The sequence below is a fragment of the Lichenostomus cassidix genome, chromosome 2 (assembly GCF_008360975.1).
Source record: "Lichenostomus cassidix isolate B80296 chromosome 2, HeHo_3.0, whole genome shotgun sequence".
NCBI lineage: Eukaryota > Metazoa > Chordata > Aves > Passeriformes > Meliphagidae > Lichenostomus > Lichenostomus cassidix.
In genome coordinates, this window is record NC_139482.1 from 114,283,025 (window position 1) to 114,304,098 (window position 21,074).

Consider the following 21,074-nt stretch of genomic DNA (forward strand, 5'->3'; position numbering starts at 1 on the left):
TTACTGCCGGTGGATGAATGTGAGGGGAAAATCCTATGGCAGGTCCATTTGAATTGGAATTTGGCTTCTTTGGTCAGAGGCAGCAGCTGGATGAGATTTCTGCATGAACACATGTGAGTTTGGGGATAGAAAGGCCAGGATATCTCCTGTCACCAGAACATGGCACAGTTAGAGCAGCAGTAAAATCAAAGAGCCTTTCCTTTTCAAATCCTCTGCTTACTCTTGGTGCAGGATTGAGGCAGATGGGATTTACAACCCTCAGAGTGCATATGTTGCCAGCTTTGCACTTTGTCCACCAGCTTTGCACTTTGTCCACCAGCTTTTAAAAATAATTTTAAAATATATTAATTTCAACAAATGGAAGACATTATTTCCTTTGGTCTCTATCACTCCAACAGATTTTTTTATCATATTTGCTTCCATGTGCAGGTGGTTTAGTTCCTGTGTGCTTTCTCATTATCATGGTTAAGACAGATGGTGACTTACAACCAGTGTCTGGGGTCTCTGTGTGACCGTGGTGCCTATGGCACAGCACTGCAGGGAAGGATGTGGTACATCTTCACCAACTCCACTGGAGTTTCACCTGCTTACAGAAGGATCTCAACCATCAATTGTCAATTTGTATCTGTCAATACACAGCTGAAAACAAACAGCAGATTGCCCATGGCTTGCAATCACTTCTTTTTCCCAAGGTCAGACAGGAAGAAGTGACATTTATGCATTGAATCTTTCTTTTGAAACAAAATGGTTTCAGTATAGCCATGGCCAAAACTGCTGCTCTTCCAGCACAGTTGTCCCATCTGAAAAGAGCCTGGATATAGAACCACACTTAGAGCACTGGATGGGTAAAGTGCTGCACAGCAAACACACCACCAGTTCCCATGATGACAGACTGAGAGACACCAACTAGCCAGAGGTTCATACAGAATAAGTATTTTATTCATGATGTATTTTTTTATTTACATTAAAGTTTTCTTGTATTTCGAACTCTGCTTGGATACCGAAATTAACAACTTTATGTGACTGCACACCTGCTCTAAAAGAAATGAAGATAACACAGTTCTTTTCCATAAAAGAAAAAGGAAAACTGCCTGTCGAAATCAAAGTTGATTTTTCTCATTCCCAGTAATTATCTTTTCACTTTAGAATTAATATGAGTGGAAAATGTAGTTTACTATAATATAATAAATAGAAGACATTGGGTAATTAGTAGTGCTGGTATATTTCTAAAGTACTAAACAGACAAACAATAAACTGTGAATTTAATCACGAGTTCTCATACAGTTTCAAGACAGGAAAATTAGAGCTCTCAGCTACAGTCATTTGAGTAATCACATCTGATCTGCATTATTTATTAGTTATTACATGCCAAGTGATTCCGATTGTACATTGCCTGAAATCATTCAGAAGCAAGCATGCCTTTGTTTCTGTTTTGTTTCATAAAGAAAAATCAATGGCATTGCTTAATGTGTATTCTATCCAAATTGCTTCCTTTATTTCACATAGAAAATACAAATCAGTGGTACTGTCTATTAATGGGACAGGCATCTGGGACAAAATCATCCAGAAATGTATTTTCAGAGCTATCCTTGATCCCAAACATTGACAAAATACCTTCTTTTGGATATTTTTATCCCTTTCCCTGTGGCTGTTGAACTTACCTTTCATTTTAGGATTTATTTCTGATATACTCCCTAAAATTCTGTAGGACCTTTTGCATATATAATAAAATGGCTGAAGCATATTTGGTAATATTTCTTTTGGTAATATGTTTATTCCACTTGAAAAATTAATTAAACATGATGGAGTTTCAAGAAGCAGCGTTATGCAGTTTTATTCAGTTAGTTTTGTTGGTTCAAGTCTTAGTTTTGGGCAACTTCCTGCTACAATGCTTTAAAAAGGGAATTACTTAAAATACCTTTATTTCTTTTCCTTAACAACCAAAGAAATAGAGAAATAGCTCTTGGTTACCTTCATTTTCTGCCAGTTAAGCAGGTTTGTTGTTATATATGTCACTGTAAAAACTAAATAAAGTATTCACATCAGTTGTGAACAATTTGTGCCAGCAAAAGTTAAAGCGTCAAAGAAACCTCTTTAAAATGCTAACAAATTTACTTACAAACACCTATATTTATTATTTCATAAATAGGCGCAACAGGTTCCATAAAAAAGATTAAATACAGACACAGTATGAAGAAACAATAATACATAGCCATATGTAGAGGTTATAATTTAGCTGTCTCCAATCTGTTTCTGCATCTAATAAAATATCAGGTAAGCATTTGGCAGTTTTATACATAAAAGGACTTAAATGACGTTTACTAACCAGTACACATAAAGTGATTTTCTTTAAAAAAAAGAAGCTTTTTTTAGGCAGTACAAAATAAATGTGTTTGCTCTTTATCAACATTAGTTTTTTCTCCTAAGTTTTTTGTGTTTATTTCATGAGACAAAGCCAATATTTTTAATTAATATAATTTGGGACTATTTTACTTCTTTTCTCCAAATACTTTGAAAATATAGACTATCAGTCAGTTGTTTAAAAATGAAGTAAAAATATGAATGTTTGCCAATTTTACCCTTATTGTGAAATCAATAAACTGGAATGAGCCAGTTTCAATTACAATTAGCTACAAAAACATTCACATTTTATACTCTAGGAGAGTGTAACATAGATGCTATTTACAAACTTGCTATGACTGCTACATCAAGCCATTTAAAAAGTCTTTAGTAGTTTCATATAAACACCCATTATGAAAAACCAATGGAAAATCCAGGACTTTTATCCGAGACATCTACAGTTGCTAAGGCAGTTACTATCGCAGCACTTCACAGCAAAAACCAACATAAAATCTGAATGGTCCAAGTTTCCTTCAGGGAAGAAGAAAAGTAATGTCCGTTAAAGGATCTCAGGGTAGGGGGGGAAAGGAGAAAGAAAGTGAAAAAATGGGAGAAAAAAAAAGAAAAGGAAAGAAGCAAGACTATTTTTTTCCAGAGTGGGTGACCCACAAGCTCAAATAGTCCTAAGTGCTTAGCAACTTGTATTTTCTAATAAAATGCAGAACTGCCTTGACTGCATAAAGCAATCCATGATGAAAAGACTTCCCTGCATTCCTCAGTGGAAAGGAGAGGTGGTTCAGATTTTCAGGTAAGGTAGAGTGCTTTGTCCCTCTGCATGCCCCTGTTCAGAGAGAAAAAGAACAAATGGGATTTTTATTTTATATTTGAAAAATTTTTAGTTCTATTCTTAACCAAAAAAAAAAAAAAGAAAAAAAAAGAAAATCAGCCCCACAGCCTCACTGCATGTCATTAATTCCAAGCATGTCACTGAAGTACAGCTACATTGCCATGGTAATAATAAGAAAAAATATTGTAATATGTAGCAACCTGGAGACCACATCTAGCTCTAAACTGCACAGGACTGGGGCACGGGTTTAAGTGCTGGTTCAGGATAACCTGCACTAGTGGTAGCACTGATTATCTGAAACTGCTTGAGTAGAGCTGTGGATTTAGCACAGGCCTTGGAATGATGCTCCACAAGTGCCCTTTAGGAAGTGGCCACTTTCCTTCGAGGGCAGGAGAGCTTGTTTACATGAACATGGGCATCAGCCACTGATAGCTCAGGCATATTTTATTTACTAGTACAGAAATAGCCAAAATGTGTTGGGTTGGCAGGTTCACTTGCAAGGAGACAACAGAAGCTTAGCAAAGATAGGTTGAGTTCACGCCCAAGGATTCACAAAGGTTTATCAACACAGAGCAGGCATATCTACAGGCATATCTGCTCTGAGAAAGCTGCTGGTGATGGGAAGTTATGCCCAGTGTGCACCTGAAGAGCATTTCTGGGAATAGTGACACAATGCTTTTTTCCAGAAGAGACCAGGAATCAAATCCACAGGTGGCTATGGCTTGTTGGACAGAGGACAGCCTATTCAGAGATCAGGGTAAGCGTTTGTAAAAGTCTGTGGGCTGGATAGACTCCTACAAGGGCCTGCAGCACATGTCAAGACATGACGGTGGTAGAGCACAGGAGTGACACCATTCTGCTGAAAAAGGGGCAACAGTGACAGGTATGAGGAAGAGGGATACTGATGTGCAGACTAGTTAAAGTCTGCCTCAGTGTCAGCAGCTTGTACCAAAGGTGTTATTCTGAACTAGTAACCAGAAAAAAATTGTTGTTCAGTTCTAGTTTAAGTTCCAGAAACACTTTAAAACAATACCGCAAGTGAAATTCTTGGTTTGAGTGTATGCAATGGATTAAACTGGTCTTTAGTTCTGCTTTCTGTTTATTTGTCTGGGCTAGATTTAGCACTTTAGGAGCCATCAAGAGCTTTTATCTGCCTTTGCCTTGGGGATTCAGGCCACGTCAAGGGGAGGTCAGGCTGGTGGGCATGTTCACAAGGCACAACATCTATAATTTAAAACTTAAAAGATACCTTCTGCTCAGACATGTTTCCAGGCAGTTCCTGGCACAGTAATATGGCTCTACAAAAACCATACTGCAGAGAAGTTGAAGGTTGGAAGGTGTTACCAACATCGTATTGGGGACACAGGGCTCCTACAGGTATGGTGCTTTGTTTCTGCTTACAGTCATGTGGTCTTCATGCCATTCCCTTTTGTGTATCTTATATCCTGTGCATCAGCCCTGCCTCTCACTGATATGGTTTTTCATGACCCAGACTAGTTGTTTTCATGACCTAGACTAATTATTTTCATGACCCAGACTAGAAAATAGTTCACGTCATTCACCTCTCATTGAGGAGGCAATGATCTTAAAACTTCTATCTTACTCCTTCTCCTTAAGATTTCAGTTCTGATCTTCTATAGAATACAAGTTCCCTGAGAACTAGAAAGTGTATGTGCTGTGATAAGGAGACAGAAATGTCTAATAAATGTATCTATTGAAAACTCGTTCTCTCACAACAGTCTAACTGCTGAATAAATAGAGCACCATCACAGATACACTTCTCAAACACTGTAGGGAAACGGGCAACAATGCTGTTCCCAAATTCTCTGTCATATACTTGTGTCATGAATGTTGCTCAACACAAGGTGGCATTCACTGGCTGCTTACCCATTACTGCAGTAGTCATTATTCCAGTCCACAGTCTGTGCCGGAGGATTTCTGCACCCTGAACGAACATACTCCATTGCTTGGGTAACAACTTGTGCAGCTGTTGATGTTGGATTGATGATATTCTGATAATCAGGCTGAAGAGTAAATCCCTAGATGAGAAAACAAGTACATTATAAAGTATGGAAACAAAGTAACAGTTTGGGTGCATTAAAAAAAGTAAAAACGCAGCGTGTCCTGTGAAATGGTAGAGAATACTTCTTTTCCAGGTATGATTTTGGTTATAAAACCTAAAATAGGCAAAAATGTGTAGGTTTCTAAGTTTAAAAATCCTTCTTCAGTTTGAGAAATAAAACACTGCCAAAGTGTTAGCTGTTACACACAGCATGGAACTAAAAGAGACAGAGCAGAAACAATTCAAAATCAAGAAAACAACTCAATCAGCACTGGGACAAAAAGGTCTGTTTGCTCCTTAGAGCTTCCATTTAGATTAAATGTAAGCATACACACTAGTCACTAATTCCCAGAATATGCAACAGAATCTTTTTGAAGGATGTAGGCAGCAGGTGGCTGACTGTTTTATTAGACTACACCTATTCACGTATTGTTCTCAAAACCCTTTTTCTTCATTCAGTCACAAAGGAACCATCTGCTGCTTCTTTTATTTGCACTTCTCTCTCAACTAAACGGAAATTCAACCAAAGCTTTTTAACAGTTGTTGGACTAATGTAGTGAAAGTAGCACAGAATAACTTGCTTTTGAAACCAAGGAGACGAGAAAAAAGAAGTGGAAGTTACAAAAAGACATCTAACCTGCTCCCTGAAATATCTGTCATATGAAAAGTCATAATAATTTTTAGCTCTTTTGATATATTCTGATGTTTAAATATTGTGTTTCAAACCCAGGAGAACAATTGAAATTTCAAGGCTAGTGTATCTGGTTCACCCTGTACATTGTGTTCCTGTAAAGCTGGAAGAGCTACACTGGATAAAATCATGGGAATGTTGTATGAAAGCAATCGATGGCTGCTGAAAAAAACCAGACCAAACTCCTTCCTGGGGCAAGGGCATACAATTCCCACTCAAGTTAACTGGATGTGTAGCTGCTAAATTAGAAACTGAACTTGCACCAAGATGCCTACTTTGGAAACTCACTCCTTCCAGCCAAAGCCCACATACAGAAATAGAATTAATGCTCATAGCTTTTAGTTTAGTTTAGTGTTAGTGTGTTGTGTGTGATTGCTTCTCATAGGCAGCCTTCATCAGGACAGGAATTTTGTGGACAGACTTTTTTCCTGCAGGTTTAAGAAGGCAGACAAGCTACCTTTAATCAAGATAAATGAGTATTCTCAGCTTTCCCTTGGCCCCCTCCATCCACAGAAATTATCCTCCTTCAATTGGAAAGTCACTACCTTCTTCTCATCCCTCCTTCTTGGCTATTCCCTGAGGTCCTGCAGGTGTTTTGCCCTGCCTCTCATGCTCATTGCCACCTCACTGCACTCATCCTGATCATGAGTTTTAGCCTAGACCATAAATGACTGGTCTAGACTCAGTCTTTTCCATATGGAAAATATCTTAAGTAACACTTTAGTACCTTAAACAGTCTTTGAAACCTCACTTTGTGCCTGTTGACTCCAAGACACAGACTATTAGTAGTGATCAAGTTCACAGCTGAATTCTGCATCTAGTTGCCATGTTATTTATACACTGCCTTGATAATTAGATTAAATAAAGCCTTCCCATACTGGGTTTTACCCCCATGGGGTCTGTAACCCCCATACTCTGTACACTGTCTTTTCACCAGGCTCAAAACCTATACAGCAAGCTGCAGAGGCAACCCCTATGCCTGCAACAGATCCAAAGGAATCAGTAATTGAGCAGATTTCCCAATAACTTTAATTGGAGTTTTGTGTAATTAGAAGGCAGAAAATTTGGGTTTGTATACCATTGCCATAATTTTTATACAAAACATCAACCATAAGGCCTTTCTAATTTAGGTGTAAGGGGAAACCAACCACAGAAACATATCTTATCCTCAGGCATTCAGATTTACCTTTGGTAGCAAATCCCCATATCGATCATATATACAAGAAAAACACTATATAGGTACAGTAGCCAGTAGGAAAGCATGCAAGTGAGCAGGCACAGAGACTTAAGTACTCATAAAATCATAGAATGGTTTGTGTTGGAAGTGCCCTCAAAGATCATCTGATTCCAACCTCACTGCTGTGGGCAGGAACATCTTCCACTAGACCGGGTTGCTCAGAGATCCATCTAACCTGGCCTTGAACACATCCAGGGAGAGGGAGCATCCACAACTTCTCTTGACAACACCCATGCAGCAAGGAGACAGCTCCTCCAAATCAGAGGAAGAGACCACCAGCACAATATCCATTCCATTTCTTCTGGAATCAGGACAAATAACTTAGATGCCAGAGAACAGTCTTGTGCTTTAAATGCCAACTCAGAACTGGGTGGAAATGCACTCTCATGTTTTTCAGGTCTTGTGTGTTTGCAACTGCTTTGGCTGTCTTCCAGCTAAGCACATGTGCATGTGTGTTTGGACTGAATTGGTACTTCTCATGTTAAGGTTGGGACTGCAGAGCCAAATTGAATACTTCTATCTGCAAAATAAGGGGTAACAACACTTTCATCTTGTACCTGGCAAATCTATTTAGTTTATGGCTGCCTGGGATTGGGGCTTGTTTCTTAGGACACACTGAGGTGATAAATGCCAACACAGTGCAGAGGTATCTGAGCCAGGCTCCAGTCCCAAAAGGGTCTCAGTGGTCCCCCTGGGGGGGTTGAGGATTACCAGAATACCTGCACTGTGGGTGTTGGAAAACATGCTTGTTAAAATAAAGTAATTTAAGCAAACTCAACTCAATATGAAGGACTGATAAAGTATGGTACTATTTAAGATGCAAAAAATAATTGCTTCAGTTTTTTCACCAACAGAAAAAGCTCTGGAAATATAGATCTGTACAACAGAGAGAAACAGTCTTGTACAAGGCTTGTAGTAAATATTTGGGTATTATTTATGTAAGCCCTTAACAAACAATGATGAAATAAAAAGTGCTCAGAAAATGAGTGCTTCAAGGTCTAATTAAACAATGCTGAATGTTTTTGCATTGTAATGCTCAAGAGAAAATCACCAACTGTTTTGCAACATGCCTAGAATTTTAAATTTCATTTTCTTGTCCCAGATTGAAATAAAAATAGGGAACTTGATAAAGATTAATTCGATGTCAGGAGGGACATTTGCTCTTTAATTAGATTTCTGTAGCCCTAGCAGTTTCGTTGTGCCACTGTAGCAAGTCCTAAAAAGCCTGCAGCAGAACTAAAGAGTGATCCTCATCTCCACACTTTACTAGGAACTAATTTCATTTCCTGCCTGTCTGGAGAGGTATTTTCAACAGGCATCAATGTTTTTGTCTTCACAACTGATTTATTCATCAATCTCAATGTGATATTTTAAACCTTTAAATTACATCCAAATCCTAAAGCATCTGTTTATTACACAAGGAAATTGAAAATCTGTCTGTGTGATATCATACAAAGATTTTTCCTTAAGGTTATAAAGGAAGTTGACAGATATTAATGATTTTTTTTCTCTTGACCTCATTCGAAGACAAAGCTTAACAAAAAAGAAGAAGAAATCTGGACAAATACAGCAGGTTCCTGAGTTTGCTGTATATAAAATATATACCAGAAAAAATGAGGTTATTATTTTTGGCAGGCTATGCAATCATCTTGCTGTATACATTTGTTTTCTAAAGGAAAATAAATAACTAAAAGTAGACTCAAATGAATTATTATTAAAAAAAAAAAAGTGACATACATTAATCTTCTGGTGCTATGTTATGCATATGCACTTGCACCCATGGTTACTACACATTGAGAATCTAGTTTTGTTTCCTCTACCTGTGAACTGAAATGGGACAGAGTTGGTAATGGGACTCACCATCCCATGCAATGCTTGGGTGAAGAATTTTGAGCAGGGAGGGTGATGCTTCCAGTAGGGCTACTTAAAAGGGCTCCTTAACAAGATTTGGGTGTTTTTAGGAGAGAGTGAATCCTCTGCCTCCTCACTCTTCACACTAAACAGCACAGTAAACAGGCTGGACAGTGGGGTATGCTCAGAAAGAGGGACACATGTCTGTGTGAGCAGAGAAAGGAATGAATGACCTTGCAAGTGAAAACAGGCTGCAGCTTCAGCTGCTGTTTTAGCCTGGACTTTGGAGAAATTCTGCTGACAAGGGTTAACAATCAGATAATCTAAAGCAAACTGAGTAAAATTTAAACATCATATCAAACCTAAGAAACAGACTAGGTAGAAACAGCTCTGTATCACTTAAAAAATTATACAGTGACAAGATGCTCACATGAGCATTTAATGAAAGAAAAATCACTCTTCTAATCTACTGTGAGTCTTCCCATGTGTCAAAAATGGATAAAGGAAAAGCTACGTCACAGTGGATTTTGAAAACTAAAATGTTAACATGGCTCCTGTAAATGATATATAAAAAAATATAGTAAATTTCAGAATTAGAAGGTGAAGATAATAAAAATCAGGGTCTAATTTAAATCTAAATCTAATATGAGACTACAAAACTAATGGTCTTTTTTTTACATTTAAAGGATTATCACTGTAAACAAGCACCTCAAAGGTCTACAGTAGTGGACTTTTTTAATTTATTCATTAACTTTGGGAACAGGAGAGAAAAGAGACAAAATAATCTACTTCCCAGAAGTTACAATTTAGATAAATCAAAATAGATAAGACTGTTTAAAAGGAATTAAAAAATATTTACTAATGCTAGGCATATGACCAAAATGCTAATACCAAAATTTTGCATTTCATTTCAGAACGATTTGGACGCATTGCATCAGCTTCATACTCCACAGAATTAATTGATTTTAAAAATAACAGAAATTGTTCATTCACTGAGGATTGTTGGCTACCAACACTTCTGATTTTCTTGATGTTCTGTAGTTTTTGTGGATTCCCAAAGGAGACTGCCCTTCTCCAGCTGGCAGTCACTCTTGATTTGGCAGCTGCACACGTGCAGGCAAGGAGTGCTGGATGTGGAGAAGGACATGCTGTTCTCTGTAGAGCTGATGAAGATCAGCTCATTGTCCTGGAAGCAGTGGGAGCAGAACTCTCTCCCCAGGTCAACACTTCTTATCAGTCCCTGCTCAAAGTTTGCACGGAAGAGTTTGTGAATGTCATGCATAGTGGGTTTTGGAGAACTGTGTTCCTGCCTGCCAGGGCTGAAATCTGGATCTCAATGTGTTTTTCCTTGGAGTTGGCAGTCCTTCAGACATTCTACAAGATGGTCTTTGATATGAAGCTATCCTTCTTTTCCTGGAGAAAAAGACTGACCAAATGTCACAGAGACAATTAAAGCAGGGGATCTCCTTGAGAGCAGAGATTTGCAGAGCCTGCTACTGTTGAGTGTTGCACCAGTGAGCCACGAGCTATTTCAAAGTGGGATGTTTGGGAAAAAAAGGAAAAAAAGAGAACCCACCATCAATGACTTCTGTTCCTAACATGCCTCCAGCACAGTCTGAATGAAGGTGCCCAGCCAGGTGAGCATGACAACACCTGTAGTACAAAACTGCTATGAAGCTGTTGGCAGACTTACTCTTCTCTTGCCTATTAAGCTTCATGCTGCAGTGTGACATGACAGAATTTGCCTGTTTTTTTCTCATAGTGTATTAGTAGTCTATTTAGTATGAGCAGTGCTGAGGCTTCCAAAGAGGAAAAAGACTCCTGTTGCAATTCACTCTCCAGGGAGTGGTATGTTGACTAGTTTCTGTTCTTGCTGCTTACATGGAGTCTTTGGAAAGGCTTACAGTGGCCATTCCTAAATATGGAAGAAATAAAACAACTTGAGGGAAGAGGAAGCGAAAAAAATGTTGACTTAAAGGCAGTCATTGCTTCTGCTTTATCAGAATACATAGTCTCCCATTTTTCTTGGCTGTCTTTTTATGTAGCAGTGCTCTACACTATGTTGTTTAGGACCAAACCTCACATCCAGAACTCCTCTCCCCTCCTCACCATAGGCCAGACAGTCAGTGTGGTGCCTCCTCTTTGTCCTTACTGCTGCTGACTCTGAGCTGCTGGGAGAGCTCCATTTTTCTCCCACTACATCTTTTCCTCTTTAACAAGGTCTCAGATCAGCAGAGTGTTTACTCTACTTCAGCAGAAGGGAGAGCAGAGTCCTTTGAAAATTGAGTCAGGAGGCCTTTGCTTTCAGGTTGTAGTCTCTTGACTGTTTGCTATTTACCTCCTGGTGGCCAACCTGTCTTCTGTGTCCTAACACAGTATGAAGTCCTGGGGATAGTGTTTTCTATTATTTCTTGACTAGAAAGAGTCATACCTAAGAAACTGAACAGGATACCACTGTTCTGTTCTGTCATGGCAAATCATGATGTTGTTAGTACACTTGTAGCCCTAAAATGTAATATACATTTTGCTATATTTAAATTCAAGTCACAAACCCTATAAGCTGTTGTATGCTAAATAAAAACCCAAGCAAATATTCCAAAGTGAAATGTCATTGATTTTCAAGAGCTCAAGAGCTGCATTACTTTAAAACAAAAGCGGGAGTGTAAGAAATATAAATTGGCTTGTAGATATTTCACAGCACTTGAAGAGTCATGTAGATTGGCACTGCAGTATTTTGACAAGTAACAAGCACCTGTCACCTTGAGTGAAACAGAAATATCTTATCACAGTATCTTCATTAAAAGCATCAGCCTTTCTGACTAGGGAATATGAGCTGGTAAAAAGCAGTTAACCTAAAATTTCTTGAGTTTAACAGGAACACAGAGGTACAGCATTTTTTACTTAACTGTAATTGTCTTTAGTTAAAAAAAAACTTCATCATGATACAGGTCTACATTCTGACTTCTAGAGACCTGTTTTCTACAACCAAGTGTGTTGTATTTTTTCTTAAGCTTCACTGCATGCCACAAATCTCACAGACAACTCAAAGTACTCAAAACTGTGGATGCATACATCTTATGCTACAAGCTTGCAACTTGGCAAAATAAAACATTAGGAGATCCATATTATATTACCTTTTCTTTTTTAGAGTTTTTAAAGTAATGCCTGTTTATTCATACAATAATTATGTTCTATGCATAAATATGTAAGTATCTAACATCTGCATTACATGTTTTGCTAGCCCCAACTGTACTATTAATTCACTAAAGAGACAGATTTTCAAATCTATTCAGTAAATTATGCCTAACAAGTCTGGAAAAGACATAAGTAGTTCTGCATTGGACAAGTAATATACAAGTGACACTGAACTTGGCAAACAATCTGAACTTAGAAGACTCAATTACTGTGCAATAGAAACTCGTTGAAATATAGCTATACAGTCTCAACAGGTTGCTGTCACAGATGTAATTTTTCATGTTTGGTAAATGAACCAGGGTATTGCTTTGTCTCTCACTGTTCTGAGCCTTCAGCTTCAGCCAGGATTCCACCAGGCTTAGGATCTCCAGACAGACCCTCCTGGCTCACCTGCCTAGGGCTTCCTCTAGTTAATTCCAGCTGCCCAGGCTTGGGGTCAACTCCTGACCTTCTCTGAGACTTGAGCACGGCTCCCCTGGGACACTCACACTAATTGGGGAAAACCTTCGTGAATACATGACTCCACATATGTCATAAGTCTGTTGAGTCTGTTTGCTCTGATAGTGAAAAATTACCCCGACTAGGAAAAAATTTGTTAACACTTTAGAAATTTTGTTTTCTGATTACTCCAAATGACTCTTGAGACTAAGATCAAAGTCTCTAAAAATATCCAAGTCATCCTGAGAACACCTCAGTTTATCTTCTGAACAACTAAGTTTATCAGTCCAGATTGCTTTCAACTCTTTTGGGTTTTTTTTGGTTTGTTTTTTTTTGCTTTGGAAAATTTCTTTCCATGTTAAATTGCTCTCCCAGTGAGAAGTTACGGTTTGTGTTCAAGTATTCCCAACTTTAAAGACCAATCTTGAGAGGAAATATTTCTCACTTGGAAAGCAAATGCAAATCCCTTAGCAAAGGTGAATTTACAGAGAAATTTAAAACATGGAGCAAGTTCATGACTATGTATTATCAGCCAGTACTGACAAGTTTTGTGTACACAAATTTTGTAGATTCTTGCAATTCCATTAAAAAAACTTTAATTCTAATGCCACTCTGCAAAACAAGATCTTATTATTGATAGTCAGATCTCATACAATACAAAAGGAAATTTTCTCTTATGAAACCAACAGTTTATCTGCTCTCTTAATGAGCCTGGAAGGCACAATACCATGGATGGTCTGCATTAATTCAGAAATTCGTAGGAATTATATTGAGAATCAACTATCTAAAACATTCAGAGTAGGGAAAAAAAACCAAACAAAAAAGCCCCATGTTGGGATGGTGGACACAGCCCATTTATTTCCAGTAAAAAGAAGGTATATCTATTTAGCAAAATGAAGTTATGAATGTGGCATAATGTGACTCACTCGTGTTCACTTAATCTAGCACATTCAATGCAACCTGGGCTGCATTATGTTCCCTCTGACAGTTCCATGTCACAGTCAGCTCAAGGATAACAGCTTAAGCTACAATCATATATTTTCTAGACAAGCCTGCTTTTTGTTTGTGAAGTGTGTTTCTTGAAAACTTAGCATTTCTCTGTTTCAGGGTACTCACAGATGTGCAGATGGATCTGTGGTCAATGATGGACATTGTTGTTAGCACAAGCACTTCTACAGCAGTTTTCCATCACCTAGATCAACTCATTCATTTCTTGCCCTCGAAAGACTAAGCCCACACTACCACGGTTTTGGAACATCCAAAATTAAAGCTAATCTAAATCTCTCTCACTATGTCAACTTCTGGATGACTCCCAACACCCTCCCCAAAAATACAATATAATTCCCCAGAGAACTGAAAAGCTCCAACTTACTTGCTGCATTGTAGGTGAGTGTAGAGCAGACTGGACCTGCATTGGTAGCTGGTTTCCAATGGGCTGCTGCATTGAGATCGGCTGGTGCTGCTGGATGTTGAGATGCTGGTGCAGAGGGGGGCTGATCTGGAGAGGTGGTGGAGGGGACACAGCCATGTTGGCTATGGAAACAGTCACTGGCATTTGGTTGTTGGGCTTGGGCGCGATGTTCCTGGGGATATTGGCATGCATGGCAGTGATGTGAGGATTCATTCCTGGTTGTTGGTGGTAGTGGGAGCTGAGGTACAGTGCAGAGTGAGCCTGGGCAGGCCCATGAAACACTGACTGCTTTGAATTCATCATCTGAGGTTGTGGGGAGGCTTTAACATCAACAGGTTCGCTGTAGCTCTGTTCAGAAAAACCAAAATCAGACAATACTTAGAAGCTAACAAATGCAGCTGTTCTACCCCCTGAAGTGTGTTTAAGAGCCACACCATAGGAAAACAATTATCTGGACCATCACATTTTCCTTGAAATGGAATTTGGTTATTACTCTGGAAAAATAATTACTCCTTTTTATCTTACAATTTTGTTTTCAACATTGTAAAAAATAAAAAAAGTAATTTAGGTCCTTTGTTTACTGGTCTAGCCTGGCATTTTCCTTTTTCCAAATTTGGAACTGGCACCACTGACCTAATATCCTACACAACCAAGACAACCAAGCCTGACACATTTTTTACATGAGCAGCCACTACTATTGTCCTCAGATTTGATGGCCTAGCTGAAAGAGAATTAGGAGGGTGGGTTACAGCAAAACTCTGTAGTGATTTTTGACATGTCTTGTTTTCTCATTTGCAAACCATGGATTAGATTTTCGGGTCTTTTAACATGTACATTGATATTCCTAATAGTTATTTATCAGTTAGTTAACATGATAAAGAGGCCAAATTTCATCTGCAGCTGTTCTGCTGCATGGAACAAATACACTAGATGCTGTGCCACTGCCTTTATTTTAAAGTATTTTGAGTTGGAACGCTATCCATGCCATCAAATATATTATACAGGCCATGCATTAAGAGAAATAAGAATACTCTGAATAATTTCTCTTTTATCAAAACATGCTTTATTAATCCAATTCATAAGGCTCTGAAAATTCTGTTTAAAATTTATTGCTATATAAATGTTAGCCTGCACCAGACATCAGGAAGTTATCTTTAGTCTAAAGCTAGAAGAATACTGTGCTAAATATTAGAAACTGCACAGTTTTCAGAAATATTATGGTCTGGACTGATTTCTTAGAGTTACTAGTAATAAAACCTCTCAATTAATGAAAATGAATTTTAATAATACTCTTTGTTCTAATATTTATAACTTGCTACATTTGATTAAACTCAATTTGCTCAATTGTTCTTCATATATTTATTTTCTTAGATATCCTGAGTGCTAACTTTGTGCTCAAATAAACGATGAAAAAAAAAAAGAACTCACATATACTTATAAGTGGGAACCATAATTTGAAGTTAAGTCATACTGGGATTAACAGTCAGTGAAAGGTGAAACATGCTGGAAAAAAATGGCAGAAATGTCCCTCTGGAGAAAGAAATCACTTTATCAAAACAAGTCTGAAAGACGCATATATGCCCTTATTCTGTGATCTGTGTGTCATATTTGCTCAGTTTACAAGTCAGAGTAAGTTTCATGTTCTGCTCAGCACTCCAGGGTCAGTGAAGTCTATTTGTATTCTTTCTGAAGGATGCACCATCACCAACAGTTCACTGACACACGCGCTACTGAAATTGCTTCATTATATGCAATGATAAAGATGAGAATGATTCATTTTCCCTATGTGTAACTGCAGTTCCATTAGCAAAAAAAACCTTGTTTTCTCCAGTAAATGAAAGAAAATTAAATGAATATGAAAAAATGAATGCAAATCTCTGTCTCTGTGGATCTGCCTGGCTCTGCTTGCATGTGGGTGTACACGTGTGCAATATGTATTATGTGCATGTTTGCAGGATTCAGATGCAGACATAAAAGCCTGAAAGTAGCTGCAAAATCTGCATTTTATTATTTGAATATTATCTTTAAAACACTCAATGTTTGTGACAACATGGGAAGTATTTTCCCCCTCTCTTCCCAGTTGTATTTTTAGAACACTCTTGTGAATGGAGAAGAAAAGACTGGCAGGTTTGCTGAAATTTCAGTGATTCAGAAGGTTTGCTAATTAGCAGCATGGTCAGGAGCCTCCTTTTGGGTGTCCCATGCTTAATACACATTACAGGAGGTGCAGGCTGTGTTCCTTCTTGAGAGCCTTGGAAGTTTTACTGAGAGCTCAGTTCCCTCATGAAAACAGCTTGATGTAGCTGGCAGGCTCTATGTGGTCCAAGCAGGAATAATTGCTCCTGAAGTTTCTAAGGGCAGATCGGTTAAACAAATCCTCCTGGTGAGGTGAGTGCTGCAAAAAGCCATTGCAGCACTGTTTGTGACATACTGATAACACACTCATATTTCATTTGTAACTACAAAGATGCTGCCACGCACCTCTTTAACAAAGGAAACAAGGGAACCAATCCAATTATTGTGCAATTCTGAGTCCAAGCAAAAGTGGTGGATGCGTTGCTCATACTGATAAAATTATGGACATATAGATAGTATAATGTGATACTTTAAATACTGAATTATATTAAGAGAAATTGTACAGTCTCTGGTCAGAAATGAATAACACTTGTTATACTTGAGAGAAGAGCTCTGCAAAGTGATCAAAGGGACAGTTTCAGTTGTCTCAAGCTATGAATCAGCTTTCTATATATTTCACCACCTCTTGATCCAGTGAAAAGCACAACACTTCAATGTAAGATCAAGTATTTTGCTCTAATTTAGGATGCTTTAAATCATATGTGATCTGAAACCAAATTGTTTAATATCCGTGTAAAATGCATCAATATTATCAGTTACTGGGAATCTTGATAAATGAACCCCTTAAATGCTATTCTCCAGCATGCCGCACTTTCAGCTTTTTTCTGCAGGTGGGTTAGAAACACAGATATTGTAAGTATTTCTGGAGCTAATAAAATAGGTGATGTCAAGTATTTCAGCTTTGTGATGTCTGAAATAAACCAAGAGGCACATATGACACACAGGTCACACTATGATTTCGAGCACAGTTACTATGTTCACAGACTTGAACAGGTATTGCACTTGTCCAGTGCAGCATCAAACAGTCTTAGACAAGGACTTTTATTATGCGTAAAAATTTAAATTAAGAAAGAAGGGATTGGGTTGGCCAATATGGCCTTCAAATGTACAGCCACGTTCCCTACTTGGCAGATTGGAATTCAGCCAATTTTCTCTTGACTTGTCAAAGCAGAAGAGCACAGAAATAATGTAAAAAGCCCCCTGAAACCTCGAATTAATCTGCCCCAAACCAACATGGACAATTTACATCACTAATTTATAGGATGAAGTGTTAGGATAAAATTCGGATATATGCAGTGGAGATGAAAATTACAAATCCATACACACAGCCACTAAACACTGCCGCTCAGTAACTCCTAAATGCTGGAAAGTCCTCTACTAGACATGAAGTGAGAATGTCTTTCATCCCTACTAGCTGAAGAATGGTGGTGTAGACCCACCACTAGAGGGTGACAGAACATTACATTTAGTTAATGGTAGGTGGTGGTATTTTACACCTCCACTAGGGAACATACACTAGGGTGACAAATTAGTTTTTCATTACAGTCCCTTATGCTCTTTGAGTGGCTTATACTTGTTCTGAAGATCAAGTTAAAGCCTCACTCTAAATCTTCAAATTCTTCATAGTCTAGGAGAAGGAGTTCCTATGGACCTGTCTCTCCATCTAACATCATTGCCTAATACTCTCGCCTAAATTTAGAAAAAAATAAATCAAAAGGTGAAGACAAGGTAGGTAGTCCAAGGCAATGGAATGCTACAGAGAAAGTATGACTGCCCTTCAGGCACAACACAACCCACTTCCCACCCCCCACCCCCCCAAGGATTGGTTGTTATACTGAAACAGGAAGGAAAAATGGGAAGAATATTTTCAAATCCCAACAGAAAGATAATGAAAGTAGAAGAGAAATAGGAAAAGGAAAGAAACAAAATAAATACTACTGTAATTCTGATGATAACGAGTATAATTATATTAACTCAAAGTACTGGTGGTGCATGTTCTTTGGTCCACAAAATTATTTTACTTGTATAATATTTTCAAGGAAGTGTGTGATTATACTGATGAGTGCTGTTCTCAAGAGAAAGTGCTCAGATTTTATAATTTTGCACATAGTTTGGAAAGTTCTGAATCAAGTTCTTTCTCATGGTTCTCACCAAACTCATGACTTTCCTCCCAATTTTAGAGAAAAGAGAACTTTCCTATGCACCTCTACTCCCTTACTGTGTGCCAAAACTCCTTATGCTTTATTGCCAAAATAAAGAATTAAATTAGGATAAGAGGTTAAATAGTGCTCATTTAGTTGTGCTATTCTTTTCTGATGGGAACTGCCCTGGGACTAGTGGTCATTCTTATCACAGACTGAATTCATGGAAAAGGAAAGGTGTCTGTTCCTTAGAGGAAAATGATATTGGGATTTCCCTCTTCCCATAACATCCAACTCACTCCTGTGGTTGAGAAATTATTTTTGGTAAAGACATCCCACTCAATTTAGCTGCTTTAAAGAGAAAAACATCAGCCTAAGTGAGGCCATTTCAGCATCTCCACAGCTGCCTTTAGGATATAATTTTACTTTCACTTTGCAAACTCACACTTTAAACCTTCACCTATGTATCTGTGTAACCAAACAGCTCTTGAAACCAACACATGGCTATTGATTCTCTTTCTAAATAGTGGCTGCCTTCTGGCTACTGTTGGAGCTTCTAATCCCATTTCTGTTGGAACATAAATATCCACGTGATTGAAAGTAAAGCTAAGACATGTTTTAGTAAGGCAGTACTCCAAGGGCCTGATACCTGAATTTAAAGGAAAATCTATTATTAATTCAAACAGAATTTGGATCACAGCCCAACACTGTTACTGTTACTTAAGTATTAATGTCTGCATGTCCATTTCATTTTTCATTAAAACCAGGGAGGATCTGACTAACAGAGGCTGAGAATCATTCCCAATTGATGATCATTATTTTTGACCTCTGATTCATCAGAAGCATACCTAGAAACTACAAGTGCCTATACTTATTTCCATTAGTGCAGTTAGTGCATGTTAGTACAGTTTTTGTTAGAAATGTTGCCAGCAAGTAGGACTATATCGATTCATTCACATATAATGTATATGGACATCTTCAGCTTACATAATGTATACATATTTTATAGTCAGAACTTTTATCTACTACAGCATAATATGTGGGAAATACATAGTTTTTTACAATAATTTTACCCTAGTAAGCAGTGCTTGACTATTATTGCTCCTTGCAATGTAAAATCAAAAAGTCAGTGTTCCCTCAAATAAATCAGAGATGTTCTATTTACAGAGAAAAAAGGTTTTTTTTCTTGTTCTATTGATTTCAGAAAATTAGTTAATGATCAAAGCCTTTCAGTTGGAGCAATATAATTTCAGTTGTTTACAAATGAGATATTATCAAAATGCTTCTTTATTAATAGCACCAATTAAGCTCTCCTTTGTAGTAAAATACTCAGTAAATACATTCAGAACATTCAGTAAATGTTCTTGGTACTCTTGGATGCTTCTGTGTCCTTTAAATATATGCTGAGAGACCTCCTCAAGGGCAAAGTGAGCCTTATGGCCAATATGCAAACAACAAACACTGCAAGCAGCTTTACTTGTGGGCAAACAAAATATATTCCACATTCAGAATTTTTTTTTTTTTTACACAGACAAAATGGTGTAACACAGTTCTATTTTAAATGAGAAACAGGTGTTTCTCTTTAAATGAGAAATGAAGGTCTGGCATCCTCTCTGTATAGATCGGAACATGTACTGTGTGAGTATTTCAAAGCCTAGAAAAGAGCTGGACCTAATTCAGGTTTTACATGAATATGCATCATAAACCAACATAGTTGTCACACTGTCCCTTTCCATGACAGTGCCATGCTCACACCTAGTGACTGGTGTCTGTCCTTCAGCCATGCTGAGGAATTCAACAATTTTTGGGCTCTGTGACCAGAATGAAGGTTACATTCAGGAAACAGCAGTGATTATGTCAGCTAGCACCAGGATGGTCCAGGCTGCGCAGGCTGTGATCAAACTCAGGCAGGCCTGACTCAGCTTAAAATGAGTTATCTTCAGTAGTGTGACATTAAAGAGGCAGATAGAAGGAAATTGGCTGCATATTTATGCAGCTCTTACAAAGCTTACCTAAGCTTAAGTTTGCATCTGCTGTCTTTGCTGTCTCTTTGGTGGAAGGAGCATCTTGAATTGTTTATTCCTTCTCTCAGCTTTTCTGTGTTCACATAATCCTGTCTGTTTGTAACGTTTTTGACATTTTAGGTCACTTCCAACCCCAAGCCTGTCCTTGAGAAGAATCACTTCTTCTAGCCTGCATGGGCTCAGCCATTTTATTAATAACCCTGTGAAGATATTTATGAGAGAATGACTTCTCTCTGGCACTGTTTTCTCTTTCTGCTTAGATCTTTAACTCCTTTAGAGATTCCTTTGATTTAACTCTATCCACACCAGTAGATAACTCACATGCATATTTGCAGTGCAGCTGCCTTCCTACCAAAGTCACAAGAGGCTCTTAGCAAATGACGTTTCCTATTTTGTTAATTCCAGTCACCTATTGCAATAACAACATCTGGGACCCCAGAGAGTTCAGAAAGCTTTTTGACACATTCTTGATGTTTCAGAAACAAAGGAGTAAGCCATGGGTTGTCATCTATAATTAGTCGAGGTGGCTCAGAAGAACATCTTCAAATCTAAATATACATTTTGTCATCATCTACAGGGGATTGTCATGGATTCATTTAGGATATGTAAGTAAAAATGGATGTTTTATGAATGTAACCTGGGTACATGTGATAAAGGATATGCAACTTTAATTTGATACAAGTGTTTTAATTCCCCAATTG

At 38.0% G+C, this 21,074-nt stretch overlaps 1 protein-coding gene across 3 annotated transcripts in view; it reads right to left on the reverse strand.

Annotated features, from left to right (window-relative positions):
• Positions 1 to 917: 917 nt before the first annotated feature.
• The window catches only part of TOX (thymocyte selection associated high mobility group box), a 220,749-nt gene continuing 200,592 nt past the window's right edge, over positions 918 to 21,074 (reverse strand). For all 3 annotated transcript variants that reach the window (XM_085052893.1, XM_085052894.1, XM_085052892.1), the window contains 3 exons: positions 14,034 to 14,420; positions 5,075 to 5,226; positions 918 to 3,181 (listed from right to left, as the gene is read on the reverse strand). In XM_085052893.1, coding sequence (XP_084909019.1) covers positions 3,145 to 3,181; positions 5,075 to 5,226; positions 14,034 to 14,420 — 576 coding nt within the window. In that variant the 3' untranslated portion in view covers positions 918 to 3,144. The remainder of the gene's footprint in view (positions 3,182 to 5,074; positions 5,227 to 14,033; positions 14,421 to 21,074) is intronic.